The sequence below is a fragment of the Chenopodium quinoa genome, unplaced genomic scaffold (assembly GCF_001683475.1).
Source record: "Chenopodium quinoa cultivar QQ74 unplaced genomic scaffold, ASM168347v1, whole genome shotgun sequence".
NCBI lineage: Eukaryota > Viridiplantae > Streptophyta > Magnoliopsida > Caryophyllales > Amaranthaceae > Chenopodium > Chenopodium quinoa.
In genome coordinates, this window is record NW_018743574.1 from 5151118 (window position 1) to 5177192 (window position 26075).

The 26075-nt window shown below is 36.0% G+C and overlaps 4 protein-coding genes across 4 annotated transcripts; 1 reads left to right on the forward strand and 3 right to left on the reverse strand.

Annotated features, from left to right (window-relative positions):
* Positions 1 to 71: 71 nt before the first annotated feature.
* LOC110682255 (pentatricopeptide repeat-containing protein At4g37170-like) lies at positions 72 to 4207 on the reverse strand. The gene is made up of 2 exons (XM_021858546.1): positions 1673 to 4207; positions 72 to 148 (listed from the first exon to the last, which is right to left on the reverse strand). The coding sequence occupies exon 1, from the start codon at positions 4094 to 4096 to the stop codon at positions 2012 to 2014; it is 2085 nt and encodes a 694-aa protein (XP_021714238.1). The 5' UTR covers positions 4097 to 4207; the 3' UTR covers positions 72 to 148; positions 1673 to 2011.
* A 574-nt stretch (positions 4208 to 4781) lies between these two features.
* On the reverse strand, positions 4782 to 11387 carry LOC110682257 (serine/threonine-protein kinase SRK2I-like). The gene is made up of 9 exons (XM_021858548.1): positions 10894 to 11387; positions 8919 to 8993; positions 8728 to 8829; positions 8594 to 8647; positions 8367 to 8459; positions 8020 to 8112; positions 6042 to 6146; positions 5856 to 5954; positions 4782 to 5660 (listed from the first exon to the last, which is right to left on the reverse strand). The coding sequence occupies exons 1-9, from the start codon at positions 11077 to 11079 to the stop codon at positions 5376 to 5378; spliced, it is 1092 nt and encodes a 363-aa protein (XP_021714240.1). The 5' UTR covers positions 11080 to 11387; the 3' UTR covers positions 4782 to 5375.
* Positions 11388 to 11915: 528 nt separating this feature from the next.
* Positions 11916 to 13369, reverse strand: LOC110682571. The gene is made up of 4 exons (XM_021858927.1): positions 13363 to 13369; positions 12516 to 12671; positions 12340 to 12474; positions 11916 to 12274 (listed from the first exon to the last, which is right to left on the reverse strand). Exons 1-4 carry the CDS (start codon positions 13367 to 13369, stop codon positions 11916 to 11918), a joined length of 657 nt encoding a protein of 218 aa, XP_021714619.1.
* Positions 13370 to 15429: 2060 nt separating this feature from the next.
* Positions 15430 to 20222, forward strand: LOC110682258 (upstream activation factor subunit spp27-like). The gene is made up of 6 exons (XM_021858549.1): positions 15430 to 15976; positions 18076 to 18190; positions 18286 to 18448; positions 19306 to 19353; positions 19653 to 19816; positions 19994 to 20222. Exons 1-6 carry the CDS (start codon positions 15618 to 15620, stop codon positions 20111 to 20113), a joined length of 969 nt encoding a protein of 322 aa, XP_021714241.1. The 5' UTR covers positions 15430 to 15617; the 3' UTR covers positions 20114 to 20222.
* The last annotated feature ends 5853 nt before the right edge of the window (positions 20223 to 26075 follow it).

Genomic DNA, 26075 nt, shown 5'->3' on the forward strand with positions numbered 1-26075 from the left:
TCGCGGAATCAATATTTATAGCATTAAGGATACTGCAGATATCACCGTCTTTGGCAACTGTTGCAGCAACTTCTGTCATTGCAATTTCCTTCTGTGACTGAGACACTGTCAATGCAAGTCTCTGAAAGTACCGAAGTTAATACACGCTCTGCATAAGAATGAGGAGAGATTGTGAGAGAATTAGACATAATATAAGAAGACTAAAATAAAATGAATGATGCAAGGAGAAAAGGAGAGAATGCTAGGGCAGAAATCTCAGCAGAGGGAATGTTCAGTCATAACTCATTACCAGCCAAAATGCGGTACAGGAAACTTATATACAGCAAAAGCAAGAAAAAGGCATATTTCACTGAAAACAAGATAACTGCTACAAAGTAACCTTCCTAGCAAAACACAACAAATCCGTAACATGTTGCAACACACAACAAATCCGCAATTCTGTATCCATAAAACAAAGCATGACAATTTCAAAAGCATATACATAAAACAGCAAAAGAAAGCAAATGAGTGAGAGACTGAGAGGGGTATGTGTGTAGGAGGCAACCAACCGAATTACAGAGAACGAGCACAACCAGAACTAATCGAAAAATAATTCTTAAGCAGTTAAGGAAGGCAGATGATGGTGCAAAAAGAGGAAGATTCATGTATATATGCATATTCAGACAAAACACGTTGAAAATGTCAATGATCTATAAGAAAAACACAGGTAGTGGGCAGCCTCAACAGAATTAGCCAATTCGGCGCCAATTTGCAAACCCACTTGAGAAAATTCAATTACTCATGGACTCAACATGTGCAGATGGTATGCTCAACTTTATATTTTCTTGCTTCAATATATTTCAAGATCAAATCTGTTTATTTTAGTTGCAAATGGTACAATTTTTTAAATACATCACATGATTGAAAATAAGTCAATGAAGAGAGATAAATGGGTAAATGAAGAACACCGAAATTCTATAGACCAGGGACACCATACTGCATATAACAAACAAGTCTATGAAATAGCTTTTAGACAACAGGAAGCTAATACGTAATAACAAATCGCGAGCTTAGCAATGTCAAGATATCTGACACTCCAACACAATTGAAACAAAAGTGTTTAAGGAAAATTCAATACAACTTTCTGAGTAAAGAAAATTTGGGAAGGTTGACAGAGAAAAGGGGGTCTCATACAAAGAATGATCCTCAATAAATCATTACCAGGAATCTATATAGCATTAATCAGCAAGCATGATATTCAATTTGGCTTAATTTCCAAAGGCAGATACATACTAGGCAGTATATATAAACTTATAGCCATTAGGGGAATGTTATTGAAGTTAGACACAGTTATGTCTTGAGAAATCAGTTTGCTAAGCCTTTCTAAAAGTAGATCAACCAGTATGATCAAAACAAATTCTCTGTTTATAGCATTTTCCTTCAGCCACAGGAAACATGCTACAAAAAGCAGAAGCATCAGTGGTTCCATGCTCTTATTGCATTTAGAAGCAATAGCCCCAAACAAATTAGGACAAAGAATTCGTATAGATTAAGTTAAATGTGGATTAAAGTTATTTCAGATATAATTGGCATAACTAGTAAACTAATATAAGACAAACATACATGAATTTATATCATGCAGAAAACTTTTTTTGTTTCCTTTTTTTTTTTCTGAAATTCGAATACTATGTACCTGAGAACTGATAATACACTACTGATGATCATGAGGATTCCAGAATGTATCAGCTCCAGAATGGTATAGATGACATTTCTGCACAGATCATATTGTGTATAATAAGGTCATTAAAAGACCAGATTTTTTTTTTTTTTTTTTTTTTTGTCCAATTCTAGTGATTGGCACTGGTAAGATATACCAAGGGTAGCTACCATTCTTTGACAAGAGGCACAGTACAGAGAAAAGTAGCAGCTGAAAATTCTTAAACCGCAACTGAAGCGTAGATAACCCAGACTAATGAATCAGGACTTGTGGCCTGGGATGAGAAAAATCCAAGAATTCACTTAACAATATATTTCACCAATAGTCACTACAAGAGCAGCTTCCGTCCTCAAAAAAGTGAAACCTGTTTGAATCCCTCACAATTATTTTTCTTTTGGTAATCCTAGAAATAAATTTGATTGCAGTATGACAGTCTACACAGGTCCTTAAATTTTTATACACCTTGATTGGTGTCCCAGGTGGAGTAGAGATGATTCCGAAAGCAACTGCAAGCTTCTCACTGTGGTAGGATAAATTCTGCTCCTTTTGCTCTTCTTCTACATCATGCAGGACAAAGTCAGTGTCTGGCACATAGCCTTCTTGCTTCATCTTTTTTGAGACCTCTGTCAAGAATGCATGGATTTGATTGTAATTGGGATGAGAAATATCACCCACAAGAAATCTGTGGACCTCTCTATGGACCTCAATCCAACTCAAGCCTGGCTTCTTAACCACCCCTCTATTATCCATCATTTTTCTGACTTTTTCCACCTCCTCCCATCGACCTGCAGTGGCATATATGTTGGCCAAAGTTGCATAAGTAGCAGCATTTTCAGGCTCTATCTCAAACAACGCTTTTGCTGCTTGTTCTGCTAGTTCCACGTTTTTATGAATTCGACAGCCACCAAGAAGAGAAGCCCACAAAAATTTGTCAGGCTTCATAGGCATTTTACTAATGTATTCTTCAGCTTCCTTGAAACGGCCAGCTCGGCTCAGTAGATCAATGAGGCAAGAATAGTGTTCTACAATTGGTGTTAGTCCATGGCGATCCTTGATTGAGTGGAAATATTCAATTCCCTTCTCGACTAATCCTGCATGAGTACAGGCAGAAAGAACTCCAACAAAAGTGACATGATCAGGCTGAGTATCTGATCTGAGCATCAACTCAAAGAGCTCCAAAGATTCCTCTGTATGACCATTCTGTGCAAATCCAACAATAAGTGAAGTCCATGATACTAAATCAGGCGTACACAGTCCTTCAAAAGCCTTTCTTGCACTCCTGACATTCCCACACTTGGAATACATATGAACAAGTGCACTTGCAGCAAATGAATCTGGATTAACACCAATCCTGATCATATTCCCATGGACCTGCTTCCCTACATTCTCCAATGCTTGATCTGCACACGCGTTCAAAACCCCTGCAAATGTAAACTCATTTGGTCTGATTCGAGACCTCAACATTTCTGCCAACAATGTGAACCCGTCTCTCCACTTCCCATCCTCAAAATATCCATCAATCATTGCTGTCCAAGAAACAACATCTCGGTCCACAGTTTTATCAAATATACGCCTAGCTCCTTCAACACAGCCACATTTAGCATACATATCAGACAGTGCACTCCAAACTGCAGAATCAGATTCCAAACCCAACCTCACTATACGCCCATGAATCTCTTTCCCAGAAAGTAAACTCGGTACAGCAGCAGAAGCAGCAATCACACTTGACATAGTAAATTTGTTAGAATCAAAATTCCCAATACTCTGCATTTCCCTGTACAAATTCAATGCCTCCTTTGGCCTCCCATGTTGAACATAACACGATATCATAGCAGTCCAAGAAAACCCATCTCTCTTCGGCATTTCATCGAACAACTTACGTGCGTTTTCGACCTTCCCTATTTTCGCATACCCTTTAATCATAGTATTCCAAGAACATAAGTCTCTCTCAGACATTTCATCAAACACCTTCTGGGCATCCCTCAAACTCCCACATTTAACATACATATCCATCAAACGATTCGATATAAAAATCCCAGGAATAAAATCCGAAGCATTGATATGACCATGAACCCTTCTTCCCTCTTGAAGAGCTCTTTGTTGAAGACATGAAAGTAACAGAGAAGAGTAAATAGAAGCAGAAGGACGATGAATGTGACCCAGCAAATGAACAGCTTCTTTAAGAAGCTTTTTCTCGCATAGTATATCAATGGCTTCCTTGAATCTTCCATTTCTACATAATTGGTTTATAATTTCCTCATTGTGAACTGGGTGATTAAACTTTTTCTCCAAAAATTGGTTTTGAGTGTGTTGATTAGTGTTGATTGAAGAAGATGATAAGAGTCTCCTTTGAAGATTGATTCTGAGGAGAGAGAAACGAAGAGGAGTTGTTGCTGCCATTGTTTCACAGTGTTGAGTGCAGAGCTCAACGACAAAGATGAGTCAATATGAGAGGTTTTACCAAAACCTCGGGTGGGTCAATCAGTAACCACCCATTTACAAAACGGATCATGTTATTAGCCCAAAAGTTTTTTGTAGTTTTCCAACATAAAAGAAAGAAACACACACTCTATTGAGATTATTAAATCCTATTATTAATTAAAAATATAATTTTTAAAATTATAATTTTTAAAAATTAAGCACATATTCATCGTAACAATCTCATGCAATAGAGATTATGTTTACCATATCTATAATAAATAACGTATTTAAAGAAATAAGTATTTACGACACTCATGATAGACGGAGCACTGTATTTCCAATAGGATCCTAGATTATTTCAATTTCGCTTGAACTTTTTTGACTCATAGTTGCATGAGAGTTGAGACTTGAGACAAGTTTCTTAAATGGAGTTTTTGACCTTGCATGATGTAAATTTGATCCAATCAGTTAAGTACTGAACCCTAAATCGCGAGTTTGATCTACACAGAAATGACAGAACCTAGTAGAACCCATGATCATTGGAATAATGCATACTCCACCCTAAAAAGAGTGAAAACCTACAGCATCCAACAACCACCTGAACAGCTGCAACAAGCCTTCTGATACAAGTCAACTGCACACGATCATAAACAAAATCTCCATCTAAAGTACACTGTATGTGATAATCTCCCTGTATTAGATGTGGTAAGACTAAACAAACAGTATAAATACATCTCTGATGCCTAAGCTTGCCCAGGATACAACCACAGTGACACAGGACTTCAGAATATACTGTACAATGTAGACAGACAATAAGTCATCTACTCCAGACTTTGATTTTACAAAGGAACATAAACTACCCTGAAATCTGTTCTAAGCTCTACTCATGCCAATGTCCATTATTATAGCATAACAAACATGAAGCTTCAACAATTTCGACAAAGTACATGAATAATATAAAATGCATATATTACAATCCTAAAGGACCAGGGGAAACTTGGATCTTAACACTGTAAGTGGGGGGCAGAATCACCCAGCAACACCTGACCCCGCAAGGCCTCTACCCTCCCCATTTTAATATTTTTTTTTTTTCTTTTTCTTTCCCTATGACTACATGTATCAGCTGGAGCACAAAAGAAGAGAGGATAAAAGGAGCCAAAACATTTCAATCATGACTAATGAGCAACCAAATTGCCCAGAGTAGCAATGGGGATAATGTTGGAACCTCCATCAAACAGGAAGCAAAACATTTGGAGGATCACATTGCGTAAACTATCTCTCCGCTACTATCAATATCAATCTCAGAATCTGACAAGTCGTCAATATCTTCATCCATATCGAGAGTATCTGAGAGAAAATTGAGTGCTGATGACCCAGCAGCAGGGATGGTTGCCTCTGAAATGATTTGCATGATAGCATCAATGCTTTGCATGGGTTGCTCCAGCTCTTGAAATTGGTTGCTCATTGTATTCTCATCCATTAGATCGGTGGGAAAGTTTTTGATGAACCACTCATGCCTCTTAATCTCAGGAATTGAGATCCTCTGGAATGCACACTTACAAGTATAAGCTAAATCTAGCAAACGGTGATAGTAAACCAGCTAAATAGGAGAATCTCTTTTCCCAACATGCAAAAGAAGGAACATATGCCATCCCTCACAAAAGCAATAATCATTCTCAACCCCCATCCCCTGACAAAAACAGGGAAAAGGCTATCAATGTCAAGAAAGAATACTTACCGACTCAGGTTCTTGAACAAAGATCCTGGAGATAAGATGGCGACATTCTGGTGATATGTTTATGCTGTCAGGAATTGCATACTGCACACTCAATATTCTCTGCAGAAAAAGGCGACACAGGAAAATACATATATTAATCGTAAGTATGTCAAACAAATCACCAAGGATAATAATCAGAGTACACACTTGAATCATCTTCCGAAAATCCTTTGGTTCCTCAGGGTCCTCAAAAGGGTATGCGCCCACCAACATTACATACAAAGTCACTCCGCATGACCACACATCTGCTATCTGCAATTCTCAGCATACTTCCATGTCAGTAAAAACAGCATACCACTTAGACATAGGGGCACATTGCAGTATTGAACTAGGATATGCATATGCAGAGCAATTATACTCTTAGAAAGATAGATAACATGCAACATACCACCAATAATACCAGGGAAAGTAGTAAAATGTCAACTATCCCTCTCAAGTACTCAAACTCAAATACTAGGAGGATTAAAGCATAAATCAAAAAGTGGTTTCTGTTTGGAGAGCAATACATTTTCCATATTTCTATCAACCCCTAGCTTTTCTAACAAAGACTTCAATTCTGTTATGATGTACAATTACTGTTACAATTACCTTACCTCAAACCCAAAAAAAGGGGCTTTGTTTGCCCATTAGGACAATTGCCTCCCAATGTAAAAAAGATTCTTATTTTCCTATCATGCTCTCAATTTGTTATTGCAGTTACAGAAACACTTGGCCATTTGAAACAACCGCGAAGGTGAAGTGCCCCCCGCCCCCCTCCTCTCTCTCCCTTGCAATTCAACCTTGATCCCAACCCAGCTATTTAAGACCTCTGCTCTCCTCCGGCCCATAAAACATTTTAACAAATATTCTCTATTTCCTATCATGTTCTCAATTAGTTATGCATATGTAATCTTCACTTTACTGATAGCCACCAGAAAACAAACTCAGTCTCTGATGCACACAAGCATGAAATCAGGTGGATTTTCAGTAACATAAACCTTTTGCGACTTGAAACATCCAGAAAAGGGAAATGTTGCCTTTTCAGAAACCCAACCCCTCATCCTTGATTCAACCTTGATCATATCCCAACCCTAATTTTCAAACCTGCTCTCCTCCAGCCCATTGTCACAGCCTACTATCTCCAGTGGAAATCCACCACCATATTGTTTGCTCATTTACAAATTTATGGTGACTTTATCAATAAGTTTGAAGATGCCCAGATAAATACTGCATCAATCAAGTTTAATGGTCAAGAATTTTATCATTGGTGATTGGTGAAGTTTGTAAAGAAATGCTCATAGAAGCCAAGAGGAACCAAAAGCAATAAAGTTTTGCTAAAACACTCAATAGCCTTGGAACGGATGGTATGCAACAGATGAAAGTTGTACTTCATGGAGTCTTTTTATTTAGGTCCAGTTGTTGCAGTTGTGCAGCCAGTCGCTTTACGGAAAGTAAAAAGACACTATGCCACTAGCACTACAGCTAAACAAAATTATTGTAGTTCGCATGTAGTTAATACTAAGCTTCACTTCACTTACAAAGTAAGGGCGGGCTATAATAACTACTTGCAACTGAGCTGACTTTTAAAATAATCACAGGTCAAAAATCTTCTTCAGATAATCCTTTGCCTTTCAGATCTAAATCCTGCTGAGCATCACCACTTTGTCCATTCCTCTCCAGCATGTATTCAGAACAGAGTTCAGTTGATAGTCAAGTATTAGCCACAATCAGGGAAACACAAGGGAACTCAAATAAGTCTTAAAAATCGAGGTATCCCCATAATATGTAAGCAAAGTGTCACAGACTCACAGTTCTAGGTTTTAGAACATATCAAATCCTATATGAGGCAACTCCCTTGTATGCTCGTACTAACATATATAAGTGCATGTTGAGTTCCTTGTATTTAGGTATGTTCTATGCTAAAAAAGATTGCAATAACATGTTGCGGGATGTAATGAAACAGTAAACAATTCCTGTTTAACATTAGCATTACTAGTTGGCAGCAGCTGTTCTTTCTATAGGCTCATTCAACAATTTCTCCATACGGAATTTATAAGATGGTTTTAAAAGCTCTCTAAAATACAGATGCCAATGCCAAAATGTCCACATGATGCCAACAATCAAACAGGAAAAAGAAAAAGGATACCTTTCCATCATATTCTTTCCTCAGTAAGACTTCTGGAGCAATGTAAGCAGGTGTCCCCACTGTGGATTTAGGCTGTGAATGATACACAGAAGACTGGGAGAAAGAGGCATAAGGTAGGTCATTAGCAATCCATGATAACCTAAAAGGTCTCTTCCAAAGTACTAAAAGTGTCTACATATAGCCTCAAACTAAGACATGAAAAGAATATTAATCCTCCATAATACAAGTGAAGCAAATAAATACTTATTTATGAAGCAGAGCACTGTATCCAATTGTGAAAACACAAATCTCTATGCACTGAAACACAAAAGAACGAAGAGGGCCAATAACAGAGTCAAATGTGGTACCTTCGAGTAGCCAAAGTCACATATCTTCAAACGAGGAGCTGGACTTCCATCCAGTAAAGTATTTTCCAACTTTAGGTCTCGGTGACACACTTGCTTCATCATAAAATAAGACTTATAAGTAAGAGCCATAAAATTATCCTATTTGTGACTACAGATTTTTAATTTCATTAACAGTAGCATCTATATAGAATGTTGAAAGGCAGATACAGAAAGATTGCACTACAGACCATTGCATGACAATAGCTAACTCCTGAGATAAGCTGTTGGAAAAAGAAGCGAGCCTGCAGTCAAGCTAGTGTCAGTAGAAATTGAATAAAATAGTAATTAATACGAGAAGGGAAAAACAGTTGAAATCAAGAACCTCATCCTCACTAAAACGGCCTGCATTACATATTCGCTCAAAGAGCTCTCCTCCAGATGCATACTCCATCACAATTGCCAGATGGGTAGGTGTTAAAATGACCTATTCAGAAAGAGTGAAAAAAGCACTAAGCATCTCTAACTGGAATTGCTAAGTAAGAAAAAAAAAAAAAAAAAAGGTTCCGAATAAACCTCTTTAAATCTAACAATATTTGGGTGCCTTAATGACCGGTGATTGATGATCTCTCTTTGAACATTCTCATCTATCTGCAAGAAAACATAGCGAAAAGAGATAGCCGTCTCAAAACCCTTGTCAAGATTTCCTAAAACCATACTAGCATAGCAACAACGATTTCCTAAAAAAGGGAATTATATCACTAACATACGACACTCAGAACATTGGTCAACCATAATATCAGAGTATAATAAATCAAACCATTTACCTCTTAGCTATAATAATTTTCCTAACTTCAATTAGTTTTGGGTATCTCCTTCATAACAATCATGAAACCATGACAGTGGTTAACTCAATTCCAATTCCAATGAAACTGAAAGATTCACTCAGAATTATAGTATTCAAGATAGCTCGTAAAACTGGTCATTTGCTTTAAATCAAGGGTTTAATGAGAGCCTCTTTTGTCATGATACGCATCATGACATTCATCATTAGGTTAAGGCTGCTTACATCCAACTCCATCCTGGATGGGAGCCATTTCAATAGACATCGCTGCTGCACTGATGTTGATAAATGATGACAATGGTTAATACACAGTTTAAAATATAAAAGAAAATAGGTCCACAGGACCAACTTTTGAACCTACTTCACATCTATTTGCATGTGTGCCTTCTCCTGAACTCAAGACAACCAAGCAACTAAATAAGTAGAAACTCTTATATTTCAGCACACAGCTTATGAAAACTCTCAATATTAAGACGCAATTTCTTATTGTACCAATCTTAGGAACACAACTTGATACTCTCTAAGTAGCAAATCCCTACACCATAGCCTCAGTCAAAGATTCATTCGAAACACCTTAGAGTCTCAGACATGTTATAAGGTATAACTATAAGTTAGTTAAGGTTTTGAAGCAAAAATATCCAAGGTTTTGCATTCGAATAAGAAAAGAAAGTTAATATCGTAGAAGCTTTTGTCCTCAACATTCCAATGTTTGCCTACAAGGATACTACATATTTTGACTAATTTTGCCTCTAGAGTCAAATAAAAATAACTTATACGTTCAACTAACATATTAACAAGTAACACCCCCATCAAGCCGAATTCTCCAAGAGTCACATATCATACACCATCGACGAGTCAACCAGAACCTATTGTAAGTTAGATTAACATGTTCTTAACAATCTTCCGTTCTTCACCAACAACAGCATTTTGCAACCAGCACACAGATATGAAACACCTCATACTCTTCATATCAGGTTCAAAACTCAAACACTCAAATAGTATCAAATTCCACATTTGCTATGACCGTTATGCCATATTAAATGTCTCACTTTCCAAACCTCACCATGCATAAATGCATATGACCTCCATTAATGATAAAAGTCTCCCTATTTTTGCAGGGCATTCCAAAAACACCCTTATAACCATTTCTAAAATCCCAAAAATAACCCCAATACTGGTCTTTTAAATGCATATCTGGGGAAAAACCTTTTTACTTAAAATAGCTGCACACCTGCACTTCTACAAATAGCATCACTACTACTAATAGCATCACAACGCCATCATTACTCATTTACTCCCAGTCAATCTTTATGTCTAATAACCATAAGCCCAAAAAAATCACTGCATTAAAACTTATACCAAAAAAATTAATAAATAAAAAAAGAGAGCATTGAATATCACAAAAGTAGAATATCTGCGTGAAAGAATCAAAGATTCCAGTCAAATTTATACCAAAAAAACGAAAGATAACCATCAAAACTCTTCGAAAAAACACCATTCACGTGAAATCCCAAGAAAAAGTTTATCTTTTTTTCCGAAACAACTCCAACAAAAAATTCCCAATACAAGAAATAAAACCCCACAAAAAAGCAAACAGCTTGCAATCAATACCACCATAACGGATAAGAATTCAAAACTCCTCCAAAAAAAATCAAAAAAAATAATAAAAAAAATCCAAAAAAAAAAAGAAAGAAGAAGAAGATGAACCTTATCTCCTCGTTCGATATACTTGACAGCAACAAGCTCTCGAGTGACTTTATCTCTCATCAAACGAGCAACACCAAAGTTTCCAGAACCAATATCTCGAACAAAATCATAACGGTCACTATCGTGCATAATCGGCATATCCATGGCAGGATTTACCGACGCTTGAGCTCGACTTCCGGCGTCCATTTTTTAATTAAAATTTTCCGACACCCCTTCTTCAATCGACGGTCGCAAATTCGTTCTTATTCTTCAACAATCTAGCAATTTCAGATCTTCCGATGACATTTACAGCAATCAAACGAAACGGTGTCGTATAATTTGAATTGATGATTTATAAAATCAAAAACCCTAGATCGGCGAATAATTTCCGATTAATCGGTCAAAACTTATTCAAATGAGTGAGAAAGTAGAGAGAGAAATAGAAAGATAGGTAAAGAGAGTGATGTATGAGCAGCAAAGAAAGAGAGGATTTTTTATGAAGGTAAAAAGGGAAAGGACAAAGAGGCAAAACGGCGTCGTTTATGATCCGGTTGCCTTACTGGGGACAAATTAATATGGTTTATTGATGATATTTTTTAATTAATTAATAATTAACCGCGTAAAATGTGTTTGGTTAAGTGATGCAGAAGATATTTTGGGAATTAAAAAATAGAAAAAATAAAAAAGACGGGTGTTGGAAAGTGATTGGGTAAAAATGTAGGTAGCCCATGTGGAAGTGTGGAGAATCTGCAGGTGGGCGGTAAAGTCGGTTACCCGAAAAAATGTTGTTATAAGGCCCAATTATTTGTGCTTTCAGATGCTTTGGTATGGGTATACCACTTATAAATATCTTGTTTAATAAATTAATCATCTTTAGTTATTAGTCTACTACAACCAATATTTGTTAAGATCTAAGCTATTCGTTATTTTGTGCGAAGAATATATATTGAGGTGAACCTTTTTGTGATCTTCATGTTTTAATTTGTGTTAGCATTCTGACCATTCACCTTCCTGCATCTCTGAAGACTAGTATCTTGCAAAAATCACAATAGTAATTGGCTTTTCCTGTTCGGGTGGTTATAAGAATTCTGCCTTTTATTACCAAAATTCCCATTAAAATTCTGTTGTATGTTCTTTTCAAAGTTATTGTAAATCTTATTATAACTTCTTTTATTGACAGCAAATGCCATAAACTCTGAGTCTAAACTGCTTTTGTTCAACTGCTTATGTTTTTCTTCAATAGTAGGTAATGGCTGCTGCAATAACAAACTTCCCCTCATAACCTTATATCCACCATTCAACTTCATCGAGAACACAATTAACCTACTATCCTGCTGAGGTTTCAAGAGTTTTTGTGTGATTGAACATGTACAATTAGCACAAGAACATGTAGGAAGAGGATCTAACTCATCAATTTGATCCCATACCGTTCAATTTTTGTATAGAAAGTTGAAATGTCATCCATACCTTGCTCAATATGATCCCTAGATTGTTGTAGAGCATAAAGAACTGTACCAGAAGAAGCACCAAATCTTTCTTCAAGACTCACCCATATTTCTCTTGTTGTGTTGAAATACAACACACTTTTAGCCAAATTCTGATCTAAAACCCCCAGAATCCAATAAATCATCATGCTATTGCACCTATTCCAGGCCTTGTAAACCCTGAAGTCTGACCAGGTCTGCTGATTGAACCATCAACAAATCCTACTTTGTTCTTTGCCGACAAACTGATTAGCATTGAACGCTTCCAATCATTATACTCAGATCCATCAAACTTCTCTGAAACCAATTTAATGCCTGGATTATCAAAAGGATGAAAGATAAGAAGGTGAAATTGGATCTTGTGAAGGATCTAATGCGGACATTGCAGCCATTTGATCGAATTATGATGTTTGTATTTGAACAGAAAATTGTAAGATTATAGAATTTTGCAGGAAAAATGCTCGACAAATTTGAACTCAAAATCGTTTTATGTAGGCTCTGATACCATGTAAGAGTTTAGAACTCAGAGATTAGAGAAATTTAGAACAACAGAACAAGGAGAAAAATTAGGGAAGAACAACAGAAATACTTGCTGTTTGATTTCTATTATTAGCTCAATGTTTACAATAATGTGTTTGTAAAAATATGATTGATTGAATGAGTAAAGCAGTAGAATAGCATATTTATACAAGCTAATTATTATAGCTACACAATCTAATTATTACAGCTGTTAGTAACAACTAAGCATAACAGAATTAGTTAACCATTAACAGAATTAGTTATTCTGTTATGACTTTGAGCTGATGTGGCTTCTTGTAATCTTGAAAACAGTCGGCTGCTGAACCTTATGGAACATTATTCTCATCACGTGTTTATCTGTTTTTTTAGAAAAAAAAAATGAGAGTTTAGATGAATTGAAAGTAGGTTAAAGTACATTTATACTAGAAAAATACATGCAAGTTAGAAAAGTGAAAAAAAAAAATTGTGAACAATCATTTCAAATTACTTTTCATTTTTACAAGAATTTTAGTTCTTATACATTAATTGAAAAAAATAGAACTAAATAGGTAAACAAATAATAAATAACCCTCTAATAACAGATGAAATAATTGTGTTGATTTGTTAGTGTATAAAATTAATTTGTGACGAATTAAAATATGTTAAAATGCGACAAATCTAGAGTATTTTTTATACTCGTAATTGTTTCATTACGATTAAAGATATTTAGCGATTAAAAATATCTCGTACTCAATCTGATCCAAACTTTATTTTTCTGATTAATTTGATTTAAAGTTATTTTTTCCGATTTGATTTAAAATAGAGTGAATATCTTATTTAGTAATTTATATCTTGATAAATAGATTGATATATCCAATCTTTCAAATAAATATGACACATTACACAATAATATTATTGTGGAATTAAGGTTTGCGCTATATTTAATAGAATGACCTTAATTTTAACATAATAACTTTATTTTTAACTAGTAATCTTAATTAAAATTTGTGTGATCTTTGATGTTAGTGTGAACCTAAAATACAATGTTAAGTTGAACGTACAACACTAATTTTAACACCTTTATTGTTTAAGTTGACTAGCATGAGTATATTAAAATTTTCATTTAAAAAAACCTCTTATAATAGTTTTATAATGTCACAAACACACAATTATTTTTCTTTCAACATAATAATCTTTATTTTAGTATAGTGACTTCGTTTTTATTAATTAAATATCTAATGTTAATTGTCTACTCTATATGTGACATGCCAACAACGATAATCGTGTCCATTATACTTAATTTTGTTTTTCAATCCTTTTGCAAGATAAAGAGCACACTAAATCATAAATCATTTACTTTTTTTAATTTTTTTTAAACACCATTCACTCATTGTAATATAGTAATTTTTTTTTATTATTATTAATAAAACAATCAGTGTTCCTAATATTAAAAGAGTGTTAAATACCGCCATTTAAATTTATCAAAATCGTCATCATTTCAAGTAAAGTGTCAATCTTGCCCCTACTAAACCCCCAACCACCACAACCAAATATTAGAGATTACCGACAGCTGTTCGTGGCGGAGGAAGGCAGCGGCGGCTCGAAACCAGCCAGGGGGCTAATCAGGTGGGTGTCAACTGTCAAGGGGTAGCGAAATGGGTGGACATGAGGAAAGTTTTCCAGTTTGATTTCGTTTTTTTCTTTTACAATTGTTAGCTGGTAACCGGAGCTGAAAACCAGTTGCCTGGTAACCGATGGTCATAACCGGTTAATCGCAGCGGTCAACCGAATTTGGCGTCCGGTTATCGGCAGCAGGCAACCGATTTTAAACTTTGGTTACTAGCCACCACTATTAGTGGAGTATACACAGGTTCTAATTCGTAGACATATGAGTTTTTTTTTTTGTAAATACAAAAATAAATAAAGAATAAACAATCCTAAACACATCCCAGAAAGAACCAACTACTGGTCTTGTACAAAGTTATTTACGAGTATCGTTTTGTTTAAGCACTTCATATAGTTAGTTTTCCTGTCAATCTATCTACCGAGGTAAGCACTCATTAGTTCAATTTCTTTATATTTTTACAATCTATAATCTTAAATTTCATTAATTTTTCGTCGTCGTTGTAGTTGTCTGGTGTAGAAGGTAGAGGTTACATTGACACGGTGGATAGCTCTCGCTCCGCTCGTTCCCACCTGTCTTCCTCCAACCATAGTGAACTTTAAGAAAGACCCTTCATTTGGGTTATGGTGGTCGTGGTGGCGTGGGTTGTAACAGTGTCGTGATTGGTGGTGGTTGCCTTAGTTGTGGTTGCTATTAGGAAAATGGAAAAAAATTTAGTAAGGGCAAGAAAATCTCTTTGCTTAAAATGATGGTGGTTTGATTAAGTTTGATGACGGTATTTAGCATTTCACATATTAAATGGTCTATTTTATAGTATGTGACATGTTAACAACAAGTTAATGATTCATGTCCATTATACCTAATCTTGTTTTACAATCCTTTTGCAAGACAAAGAGCATTGCAGCATTCTAAACCATTCACTTTTTTTTCCTTAGAAAAAACCATTCACTCATTTTTTTTGAATGCATTTAAAGCACAAAACATTAAGGATGTACTAGGACGGTGGGACCCACAAGTTGTCACACATTTTGGCCCTTATTACCCCGTAACCCTTTTTTTCACCTTAAATTCAAAGCAAACCCCGTAAAGTTATACAGTATTCTGTATTCCAGTTGGTATTACAAACAAATTTGGTGAAAATGGTTTCAGATTCTGAGCTTGCAGAGAAAGTGCATGAATTTTTAAGTGGGTCTGATTTGAAGAAGACGACTAATAATATCATTAGAAAAAAATTAGAGTCTGATTTTGGGGTTGATTTATCTCATAAAAAACCTTTTCTCAGAATCCAAGTTGACCGCTTTCTTCAAACCCAGTACAAATTTTCTGAAGAACAAGATGATTATCTTGATGCTGCGGTTGTTAGGGGTGATGAAGGAAACGACGACGTTTCAGATTCTGAAGACGATGAGTATTACGAGGATGAAGATGAGGGTGAATTATCTGTAGGAGGAATTAGAGCAGCAGCAGATACTTTCAAGGGTATTAGCAAATTCAAACGGTAATTTCAATTCTTTTGAAATATTTAGATTATTTTTCTGGGGTTTGATTATTTTTATGTTAGCTTTATTAATTTTATTTGTATGATTGAATTTGGTGTATTAGTTACTTTTTGTACAGTACATGCATGGTTTATTTATACAGTAATGAGGGTTAAAAAAAAGTTTAATTTGATTTAGTTGTAGGATATTTGAATTTCTGTATAAATGTTTTTGCAAGTAATGGGGATTAATTATTTAATGGCCAATTAAAGACATGGGATCCTACATTTCAATGTATGTCAGTAATTCAGCAAAAACTGACTACTTAAAGTATTGAGTAAAGATTAAGAGTTCATGTACAATTGTAGAATTTAAGAGTACACATAGAATCCTCGATGTTAGTACTCCGTTGTATGAGTACTGCATTATGAATTTATGATTAGATGGTATTTTGTTATAATTTTGTTAAACAAATGGCTTATTTGTGTAAGACCATGTTTAGCAGATTTTGACTAGTGGGTTGTGTTAACTGATTTATTGGCTAAGTGATTGTATTAGCTTATTGCATAAAAATGTTTGGTAAATAGGTGATTGAATGCCGTGCCACTTGCTGAGGATAAAAATTGAGACTTTGAGTATGTAAAATGACCACAAAAAAAAAAGAAAAAAAAAAAAGAACATTCACATGTTTTATTGTGAAGCATTGGCTATTGTTAAAAAGAACATATATTTGTTGTTTTTTATTGAAAAATTAAAAATTGTATACACATATCATGTAAATTAGACTTTAATTTTAAACAAATTGTTTTTTCTTTTTTTATGAAGTAAAGTTAACCAAGATTTATTAATGCACATCAAGTTCCGCCAAATAATTTTTTGGGGCAAAGAGTTAATACAAATTAATTCATAACAATAATCAGTATATCATCTTGCCATTACATAAAAGGGTATCATATTTTAACACAAATTTATCAAGAACCGAAGACAGCCTCATACTGTCTTCATAGATCAACAAATTGCATCTTCATTGGGGATGAAATCTCATTTAATAAAATAATTTTTTTTGAGAAACCATGGATGAAGAATATATTATGATAAGGTCATACGTATATATTATCTTACGAAGTAAAAGAACATACATTTCAAATGAAAATAGAACGTTATACTGTTCAAATTCAAAGAGCATGTCTAGTATCCATCATAAAAGAGCATAGGTCACAATGAAAACATATTCTAAAAACTATACAGTATAAACTATCAGAACTTACTGATGTTCTTTTGAAACTAAATGTGTATCAATCCATTTTAACTTCATTATCCTGATTTCATCAGTTGATACTTCAAAATCACCAAGTAGGACGTTAAGAGAGTTATTAAATTTTTTCCTTTTGCCAGAACAAACATCGACGTCAACGCACAGAGTTCATAATGGGTTTCTTGTCCAAGCCAGACCCTTATGTAAAAGTAGTTGCACATTTTGTAACTTTTATGGTTCAATCTAAACTAAGTTAGGGTTCCCAGATCCTAAGTGACTAAGTGTCCCAAACTCTATTTAAGACCTTGTCCATGTCCATCACTGTTTTGGTCACTGATATTGACATGGTCATGGTTTGTTCTTGTCAAGAATGTCAACTCCTTCTAGCTCTATGAGACTGTAATGTTGTTGAACATGGCAAGCCTAGCATAATTCATGCAATAAGTTATGGCTGTAGACTTGGCCTTTACATTTCTACGAGATTGTGATGTTGTTGGATCAGGCAAGCAAAGGATGAACATGCAATGAGGGATATTTGGCCCTTGGATGAAGCTCAAAATTATGCAATTTTTTGGAGGGAGGCAAAATATATAGGGGATAGAAACGAAAATAGAGAGATATAAGGCGGAATTTGCTAATAGTCATGCAACCTTTACATGAAGGCATATTGGGAAAATTCATTTCGGTTTCTTTAAACTGGGATATCTGTGATTTAGATTGTTAGTGTTGTACGAGGTTGACATAAAGATATCTCCCCACTCGATCAGTTTTTATTTACTTGAGTGATTTTCTCAAAATGACCTGTGTAAAAGTTTCATAATGCAAATTTTAAAGATATTAATAATATATATATATTAATTCCAGGTCTCGCCGACAAAATAAAGTGAAAAATAAAAGAGTGTGCGAGTCTGGCAAGTTCTGTACGCTGTCTCCTGCACTCCAGAAATTCCTCGGAGTACCTCACTTGATAAGGACAGAGGTATATGCTGAACATTCTCTATGTCATCATCAATTTTCCCATGCTGTACAATACACTTCCGGGGATGTAATCAGGGAAATGTTTGCTGATTGCAGGTTGTCAGACGATTGTGGAGCTATGTTAGAGATAAAAGGCTGCAAGATCCTCAGGATGGAAAGACTATCATTTGTGATGAAACATTACATGAACTTTTTGGCGTTGATTCCATCAACATTCTCCAGATTCATAGTGCCTTAACAAAACACATTTGGCCGTCAGGTACATATTGATACTTCTGCTTCCTTTTGCGGTGTGTACAGGCTAAATTTGGTGCAACATATAGATTCAACTAGATGCATAGGGCATTGCAGCTTTCCTAGATCAATTGGCTCCCAGTTCTTAAAGGAACTCTGTAGTTAAGTCCCCTATTAGTTATCAATGGGTTTGCACGCCGAGTCTCTTGACAGTCTTATCTTCAGTTGCCTGGGGCTCTGTGCAAGAAAATGTTGTTTGGGTCAGTCCTTTTCCCCCCACATCAGGATTTTTTTTTCAATCTTGTTCAGATCATCTTTGGGTCATTGCAGCTTCATTTTTTCTCCTCAATTTCCCTAATCTGATCTTATCTATACTTAGCGTAACTCATCTGCACTTATTTTAGCTGTAACACTCCGTATGATTCTGGTATTTATTGTCTGAAAGTACTTTCTTAGATGAGAAAAGCAAGGCTTGTGTATATCTGCCTCTACTGACTGAAATGAATTTTGTATGGATATCTTGTAATTGCCAATCTATTAATGATACTTGCCCTCTGCCTGGATATCTCTGATGTTGAAGCCTAGTTATCCCTGATCACTTTGTTGATATGTTGCCACAATGCCTGATTGCCTTAGTCTATTGTCCTGACACAGCATATGCAGTTCTTTTGTTCTGAAATTCTTTATTCAGTTATGGTGATTGATTAAATGATTAGTAATACCCGTTATTGGGCTTCTTATTTCATACGCGCTTTAGTGCTGCAAAAAGAATGTTGAAACCATTGTTCATAGGCTTAAAATTGATTCGCATGCTGAAGTATTACAATATTCTTCCAGAATAACTGAAACCGATTTAACATGCATAATATTTTGCAATTTCAGAGAAGTCGGTCAGGAGAGAGAAGCCACGGAAGCAAGAGAAGGAAGAAGGTGAGGACAACAGTGTGCTTTCAAATTTCAAGTTAATTACTAATGTTAGAAATTGTAAGAAATCTGGCTGGCATACAATTGGTACCAATCATCAAGCCATTTTGCCATGAGTTAATATGTTATTTCTCTCTTAGTGTGTTCATGTAGATTTTATTTATTTTTTTGATCCAGTTCCCTCATGATGCTTGAGGGTTTGCAGAATCTGAATATTGAATTGGTGGAGTTTAAGTTTTACTCGTACTAAATCACCTATAATCCATGTTTCTGATCTTATCCGTATCGTTGTGTTCTCCATTCAGATCCATTTGAAGCAAAGCCTCCAAGGAAAGTATATTCTGGTTTTCTTGCCCCTCTTCCGCTCTCAGACGCTCTTGTAAAATTCCTGGGTACTGGAGAAAGTGCACTGACCCGTGCTGTTGTTATAAAGAGAGTATGGGAATACATAAAAGAAAACAATCTCCAGGTATATATTTCATTGATCTCATAAGTGCATTAATGGTAAAACCATAACATTGGCTCAGTGTTAAGCATCATTGAGCTGCAACTGCAAGAGGTGCTACATTTGAAGCCGCAAACACTTGCCATTATAAAAGCCTACTACTCCTAACTATTTTCATGAATGTTGTGGTTTTTCTTGAAGGACCCATTTGCGAAGAAGACAGTAATATGTGATGAGAAGCTGAAGGAGCTCTTTAATGTCGACTCCTTTAACGGATTCATGGTCTCCAAACTCCTCTCTGCACATTTTCTGAAATTGTGACCATCTGCATTTGCTGAAGCCAACCTTTCAAGCTGTTATTGACAGAAGTTTTCGGATTCTAAATGATTATAATGTAGTTTGTATCAGCATGTAATTTAGGAGAGGGGGGGGGGGGGGGCGGGGGCGAAGGAGTGGAGGAAAGGTCAATCAATTAATTGTTTGTACTCCCTCCGTCGGTCCATCCTAGTATGCTCTAATTTCATTTTATGGATGTCTAGAGAACGTCTCATTTCTTGGAAATAAGCATGTGGTCTTATTACTTTACACTCTCGTCAGTATGTGGTCTTTCTAACTTATTTTTTCATCAACTTCATTAAACCACATATAAAAAGCGTGTAAAATGCTCCCGGTTCTTAATTATTTGGGGTCGGAGGAAGTATAGGTTGCATAGCTACATAATTCCAAGTATCCAGAGGTTAGGTGGTGGGCTTTATCTTAGTGGGTCAATTTAAAAACTGAGGTCCACTGGGCCTTGCAATGCTAGAATCTGGTGAAGTCTCACATGATGACTGAGGATTCCTTTTGAGTATTATTAGCAATATTCAGAAAACTATAAAATGTTACGAGTAATATTTTAGAATTACATATTGAAAAAATATAATCAATTTTATGAAACGAAGGGAGTACTGAGTCTTAGATGCTCGGAATAATTTGGGGAAAATCTTGCTTTATTCATTCATATATACTTTAAACTGTATCAATTCGAATAAAACCTAAGTATGGATAGTAACGTGGGAGTATTTAATCACACCACCAACGGATATGAACAATTTGGGTTTGCAACCAAAGGTCTACAATTCCGCATAAACTAAAATATGGATTCCAAAAAGCTCCCACATAGTGCCATGATTCCTCATTGTCTAATACAGAGTACCCTTTTTCTTTCGTTGTCTTAATTTTTGTCTATTTCTGTGAATTACAAATAATTGGTTTGATGTTACCTAAAACTTTGTGATTGTCATACATGGTACAGTAGATTTTTTTGATTTTTTTTTTTTTAATGTAAGCTTGTGTGTTGAATGATAAAGATAAAATGATCAATGATTTAAGACCATTCAATCTGATGTTTAAGATCAAATTACAATATTTTAAGAGCTTGTAAATATTATAGGGTATTTTGAGAATTTTCCTAGGTGATATAAGGACGGATCTAGGGGTTGGCTTACCAAGGCCATGGCCCGCCGTATTCCCATAAAATATTTTGAGTTATGTGTTAAATTGTTGTAAATATTTAAAGTAAAATTATTAATTGGCTGAGTTGGTTTGCATTGTAATTGGTAATCAATACATCTGCTTGTGTTGGATAGGGCTGGCAAAAATTGACCCGACCCGAAAACACGACACGAACCCGACCTGAAAATAGCGGGTTAGGGTTGAGGTTTTCGACCCAAAAATTTAAATGGGTTGACACGAACCCGACCTGAAATTTAAATGGGTTAGGTTAAGGTTGAAAATCCCAACCCGAAATTGACCCATATAACCCGAAAAAAATAAAATAAAAAGCCTAAATAGATCATCATACCAGCCCAAATTCAAAATGAGCCCACCTACTAACATTAAAAACCCTAACTCCTCAATTCTTTCTCACTTTCACTCAGCCGTTCTTATTCTCCTCCATTCTCTCTCTTAAATTTTCTCTCTCTTCATTCCCTAAAATCTTCTCCAACCTTTTTTTAAACCCTTAATTTCTATTTAATCCTTGGAATTCTTTTCATCAATCTACACTTCCTTGCGTTATCTCAATCTCTCCTTCATCAATCCAAGGTTGTGTTAATCCTTCGGCATTTTTCCACCACCATCACATCACGCTTTCTATGCTTCATCAGCCTCCTTCGGCGTTTTATGTTCTTTCTATACTTTCTACCGCTCGATCGATCTAACAACAGCAGGCTGCAAGCATCAACCTCATCGTCATCGAACAATATCTAGATGATATTTCCGCAAATCATTGAAATTGGAGAAACGTTTATGTTTTTTTAGTTTTAGATCTTATGTAATGTAATTTAATTTGGTATTTTATTATCTAATTAAGACTCTTTCTAGAAGGGCAGCTGTTATATGTTTATGATCTACACTTTTAATTTGTAGATGGTATCAATTTGATTATTTATCAATGATTTTCTTTATAAAATTAAGATGTTAATATTTAAAATTGAAATGGGAAATATTAGATCTGAAAATTAAAGTAAATTCAAAATCGAAAAAAATGATTTAAAAAAAAAAAATCAGGTCAGATTCGGGTTGACCCGAACCCGAAAAAATCAGGTTAGGGTTGAGCTTTTTGACCCGAAAAGTTAAATGGGTCAGGTTCAGGTCAGGGGTATTCAACCCGAAATTGAATTGACCCGAACACGAACCCGACCCGACCTGATCCGTTTGCCAGCCCTAGTGTTGGAGGTCATGCCTATAACTAACTTTTTTTTTTTTTTGGATTTAAATTTTTGGCTACTTAATTTGTATGGCATGTCCTATACTAAAAGTCCTGGACCGCCTTTAAAGTGATACAAAAATCGATTTAATAGTCACATGAAAAATAATATAATAAGTACTCCCTTTGTCTCAATCTGATTATCACATCGAGGATTGTAAAGAGTTTTAGGTGATAAGTTGTTGGATGTCTTTAATTATATTTTAATCGAAAAGAATATATAATGATTGAGAAATAGTGGAGGATTTTGTAATCAAATGAGAATGAATTAGCCCCATTTTTATTTTTATTTTTTATTTTTTTTTGTTGGAAAAAAGAGGTATTATTAACGTGTCCATGTCATAAATTCTTGATGATTAATATTACAATTAAATTAGAATGGACGTAAATATTATTGGAGTATTTGCAATTCTAGTAATGCAAATCGGAGATTTACCAAGTGAGTGTGCGAGGATTTAACGAGGGAGTGATATATGCAAGCTAAAGATCTAGCGAATGAGCTATAGCTCTAGCGAGGATAGATAGCTTCGGCAAGGCCGAGCTATAGCTCGGGTAAGAGAGAGCTATAGCTCGCTGCTGCTCGTGGTCGCTGCAAGGCCGAGCTATAGCTCGGATACGAGAGAGCTATAGCTCGCTGGCCATTTGCTATAGCTCGGGTTCGGGTGCACGAATTACGAAGGAGAGTTGCGTTAAACTTGGGGGGCGTGCGTCACTAGGAAACTTGTACCGGTGGTGGCGTATTTCGCTTCTAAGGCAGTGGATTTTGTTCCGCGGCGCGACTGTGAGTTTGGGATCTTCAATCCAGGAAAGTTCTAATCTTTTCTTGTTTGTTATTGATTTCAACAGTTATTTTACCAACAATTTAGAAGCGAAATAGAATTTGATTTATTCTGTTGATATCATGACTAGCAATTCTCAAACTCGTCTATACCTAGATCTGTCTAAGGTTGAGTCTCTTGATGGAATTAATTATAAGAGATGGTCACAAAGGATGTTGATTGCTTTTAAACAAGTAGAGATTGATTATGTTTTGTTTAGGGATGCTCCAAAGCCCATTGAGCAAACCAATACCATGATTGAAATTCCTAGTACTCCTGCTCCTGGGAATAAAGAATCTAGTTCTAGTCAAGGGATCACTACTATTACTGCTAATGAATCTGAAATCAAGAAATTTGATCGTGATAATAAATTCGTAAGAGGTCATCTTTTGAACAGCATGAAAAAACAACATATTTGATTTGTATGTCAATATAAAATCTGCTAAGGAGTTGTGGGAGTCTTTAGAGAAGAAATATGCTGCCGATGATGCTGGGAAAAAGAAGTATGTGACTGGAAATTGGTTGAATTTCAAATTGGTTGATACAAAGCCTATTATGGACCAAGTCCATGTGTATGAAAATTATGTTGCTGAAATTCTTGCTCAGGGTATGAAGATGTGTGAAATCCTTCAGGCTAATGTCTTGATTGAAAAATTGCCTGATTCCTGGTCTGATTATAGAAATCACCTCAAGCATAAAAAGAGGGATTTAACCCTAGAAGAACTTGTGAGCCACATGAAGATTGAGGAAGCCAATAGGCTTAAGGATGTTTCCTCTAAGCCTAAGAATGTGTTAGCAATCAAGGTAACCTTGTTGAATCTGGTGCTGACTCTGACAAGAAAACAAGTGATAATCGTGCCAAGAAGGGGAGCTCTGAGAAGAAGGGAAATCTCCAAGCTAAGGGCAAAATTGGGACGAAAGTCACTGGCAAGTGTTGGTCATGTGGTGAAGTGGGGCACTTTGCTTCACGATGCAAAAACAAGAAGAAGAAAAATCTGAAATCGAGTGGAGGAATCAAGGGTCATGCTCATCTGGTTGAGAATGAGGATAAAGATGTCATTGCTGCAGTTGTTTCTGAAGTCAACCTGGTTGATAACAACAGTGAATGGATCGTGGACACTGGTGCATCTAAACACTTCTGTGCTAACAAGGACCTGTTTGTCAGTATGGAAGATGCAAAGGAAGGTGAACAAGTCTACATGGGAAATTCAAGCAGCTCTGAGGTACTTGGAAAGGGCAAAGTGGTTCTGAAGCTGACTTCAGGGAAGACCTTAGCTCTTCACAATGTGTTGTATGTTCCTTCTCTTCGTAGAAATTTAATTTCTGGTGCTTTGTTGAACAAAGTAGGAGTTAAGTTAGTTTTTGATGCTAATAAACTTGTGTTAACCCGTAATGGGGAGTATGTTGGAAAGGGTTACCTTAGTGGGGGCCTATTTGTTCTTGAGATTGTAATTGTTCCTTCAATGAATAAGATTTCTACTTCTGCTTATATTGTTGAGTCCTTTGAATTATGGCATAGTAGGTTGGGTCATGTTGGTGCAACAAAATTGAAACAAATGAAAAGTTTAAATTTGCTCCCTAATATGTCATTAGATGGATTTGAAAAATGTGAAGTGTGTGCGGAGTCTAAATTCGTGAAGAAACCCTATAAATATGTCACGAAGAGAGAGACCACACCACTTGAGCTAATTCATTCAGATTTAGCAGACTTTAAGAACTTGGAAAGTAGAGGCGGGAAACGCTACTATATCACCTTCGTTGATGATTGTTCTAGATACAGCAAGGTGTATCTTTTAAGGACAAGGGATGAAGCTGATCCAAGTTTCTTGTGTATAAGGCAGAGGTAGAAAATTAGTTGGAGCGGAAAATAAAGAGAGTTCGCTAAGATAGGGGTGGAGAGTATGGCTCTGATTTCCTCAAGGAATTATGTGAAAGTGAGGGAATCATTCACGAAGTTTCGGCCCCGTATACTCCGCAGCAAAATGGTGTGGCAGAGAGGAAAAATAGGTACTTGAAGGAAATGATGAATGCAATGCTCCTAAGTTCCGGGTTGCCAGACAATTTGTGGGGTGAAACGGTTCTATCAGCTAATTATGTACAGAACAGAGTAACTCACAAGAAGTTAGACAAGACTCCATATGAAATATGGAAAGGGTTATGCTCCAAACTTGAATCACATGAAAGTGTGGGGGTGCCTAGCTAAGGTGGGCTATCCATCGTTCAAGCGCTCAACTATAGGTTCTAGGACCTATGATAAGGTATTCATTGGCTACGCTGAGAATAGTGCCGCATACAGTTCCTTCATCTGCAGAGCCAGAAGATACTTCCCCTAGGATTGAAAGTGAGATTCAACCTAGGAGAAGTAAAAGGAAAAGAGTGGAGACAAGCTTTGGACCTGATTTCCTAACAGCCTTTATAGAAGAGTGCGGAAATCTAGGTGAGTTCGAAGATGATCTAGATGAGATCATGCTGTGTCTACAGGTTGTGGATGAAGATCCGAAATCGTTTGAAGAAGCTATGGGTTCAGTAGATGCAACATTCTGGAAGGAAGCTGTAAACAGTGAGCTTGACTCAATCATGTCAAATGGAACCTGGGAGCTTGTGGACCTGCCAAAAGGGAGCAGAGCTATTGGGTGCAAGTGGATTTTCAAGAGAAAGATGAGAACCGACGACACTGTGGAAAGGTTCAAAGCTAGATTGGTGATTGATAGGCCGT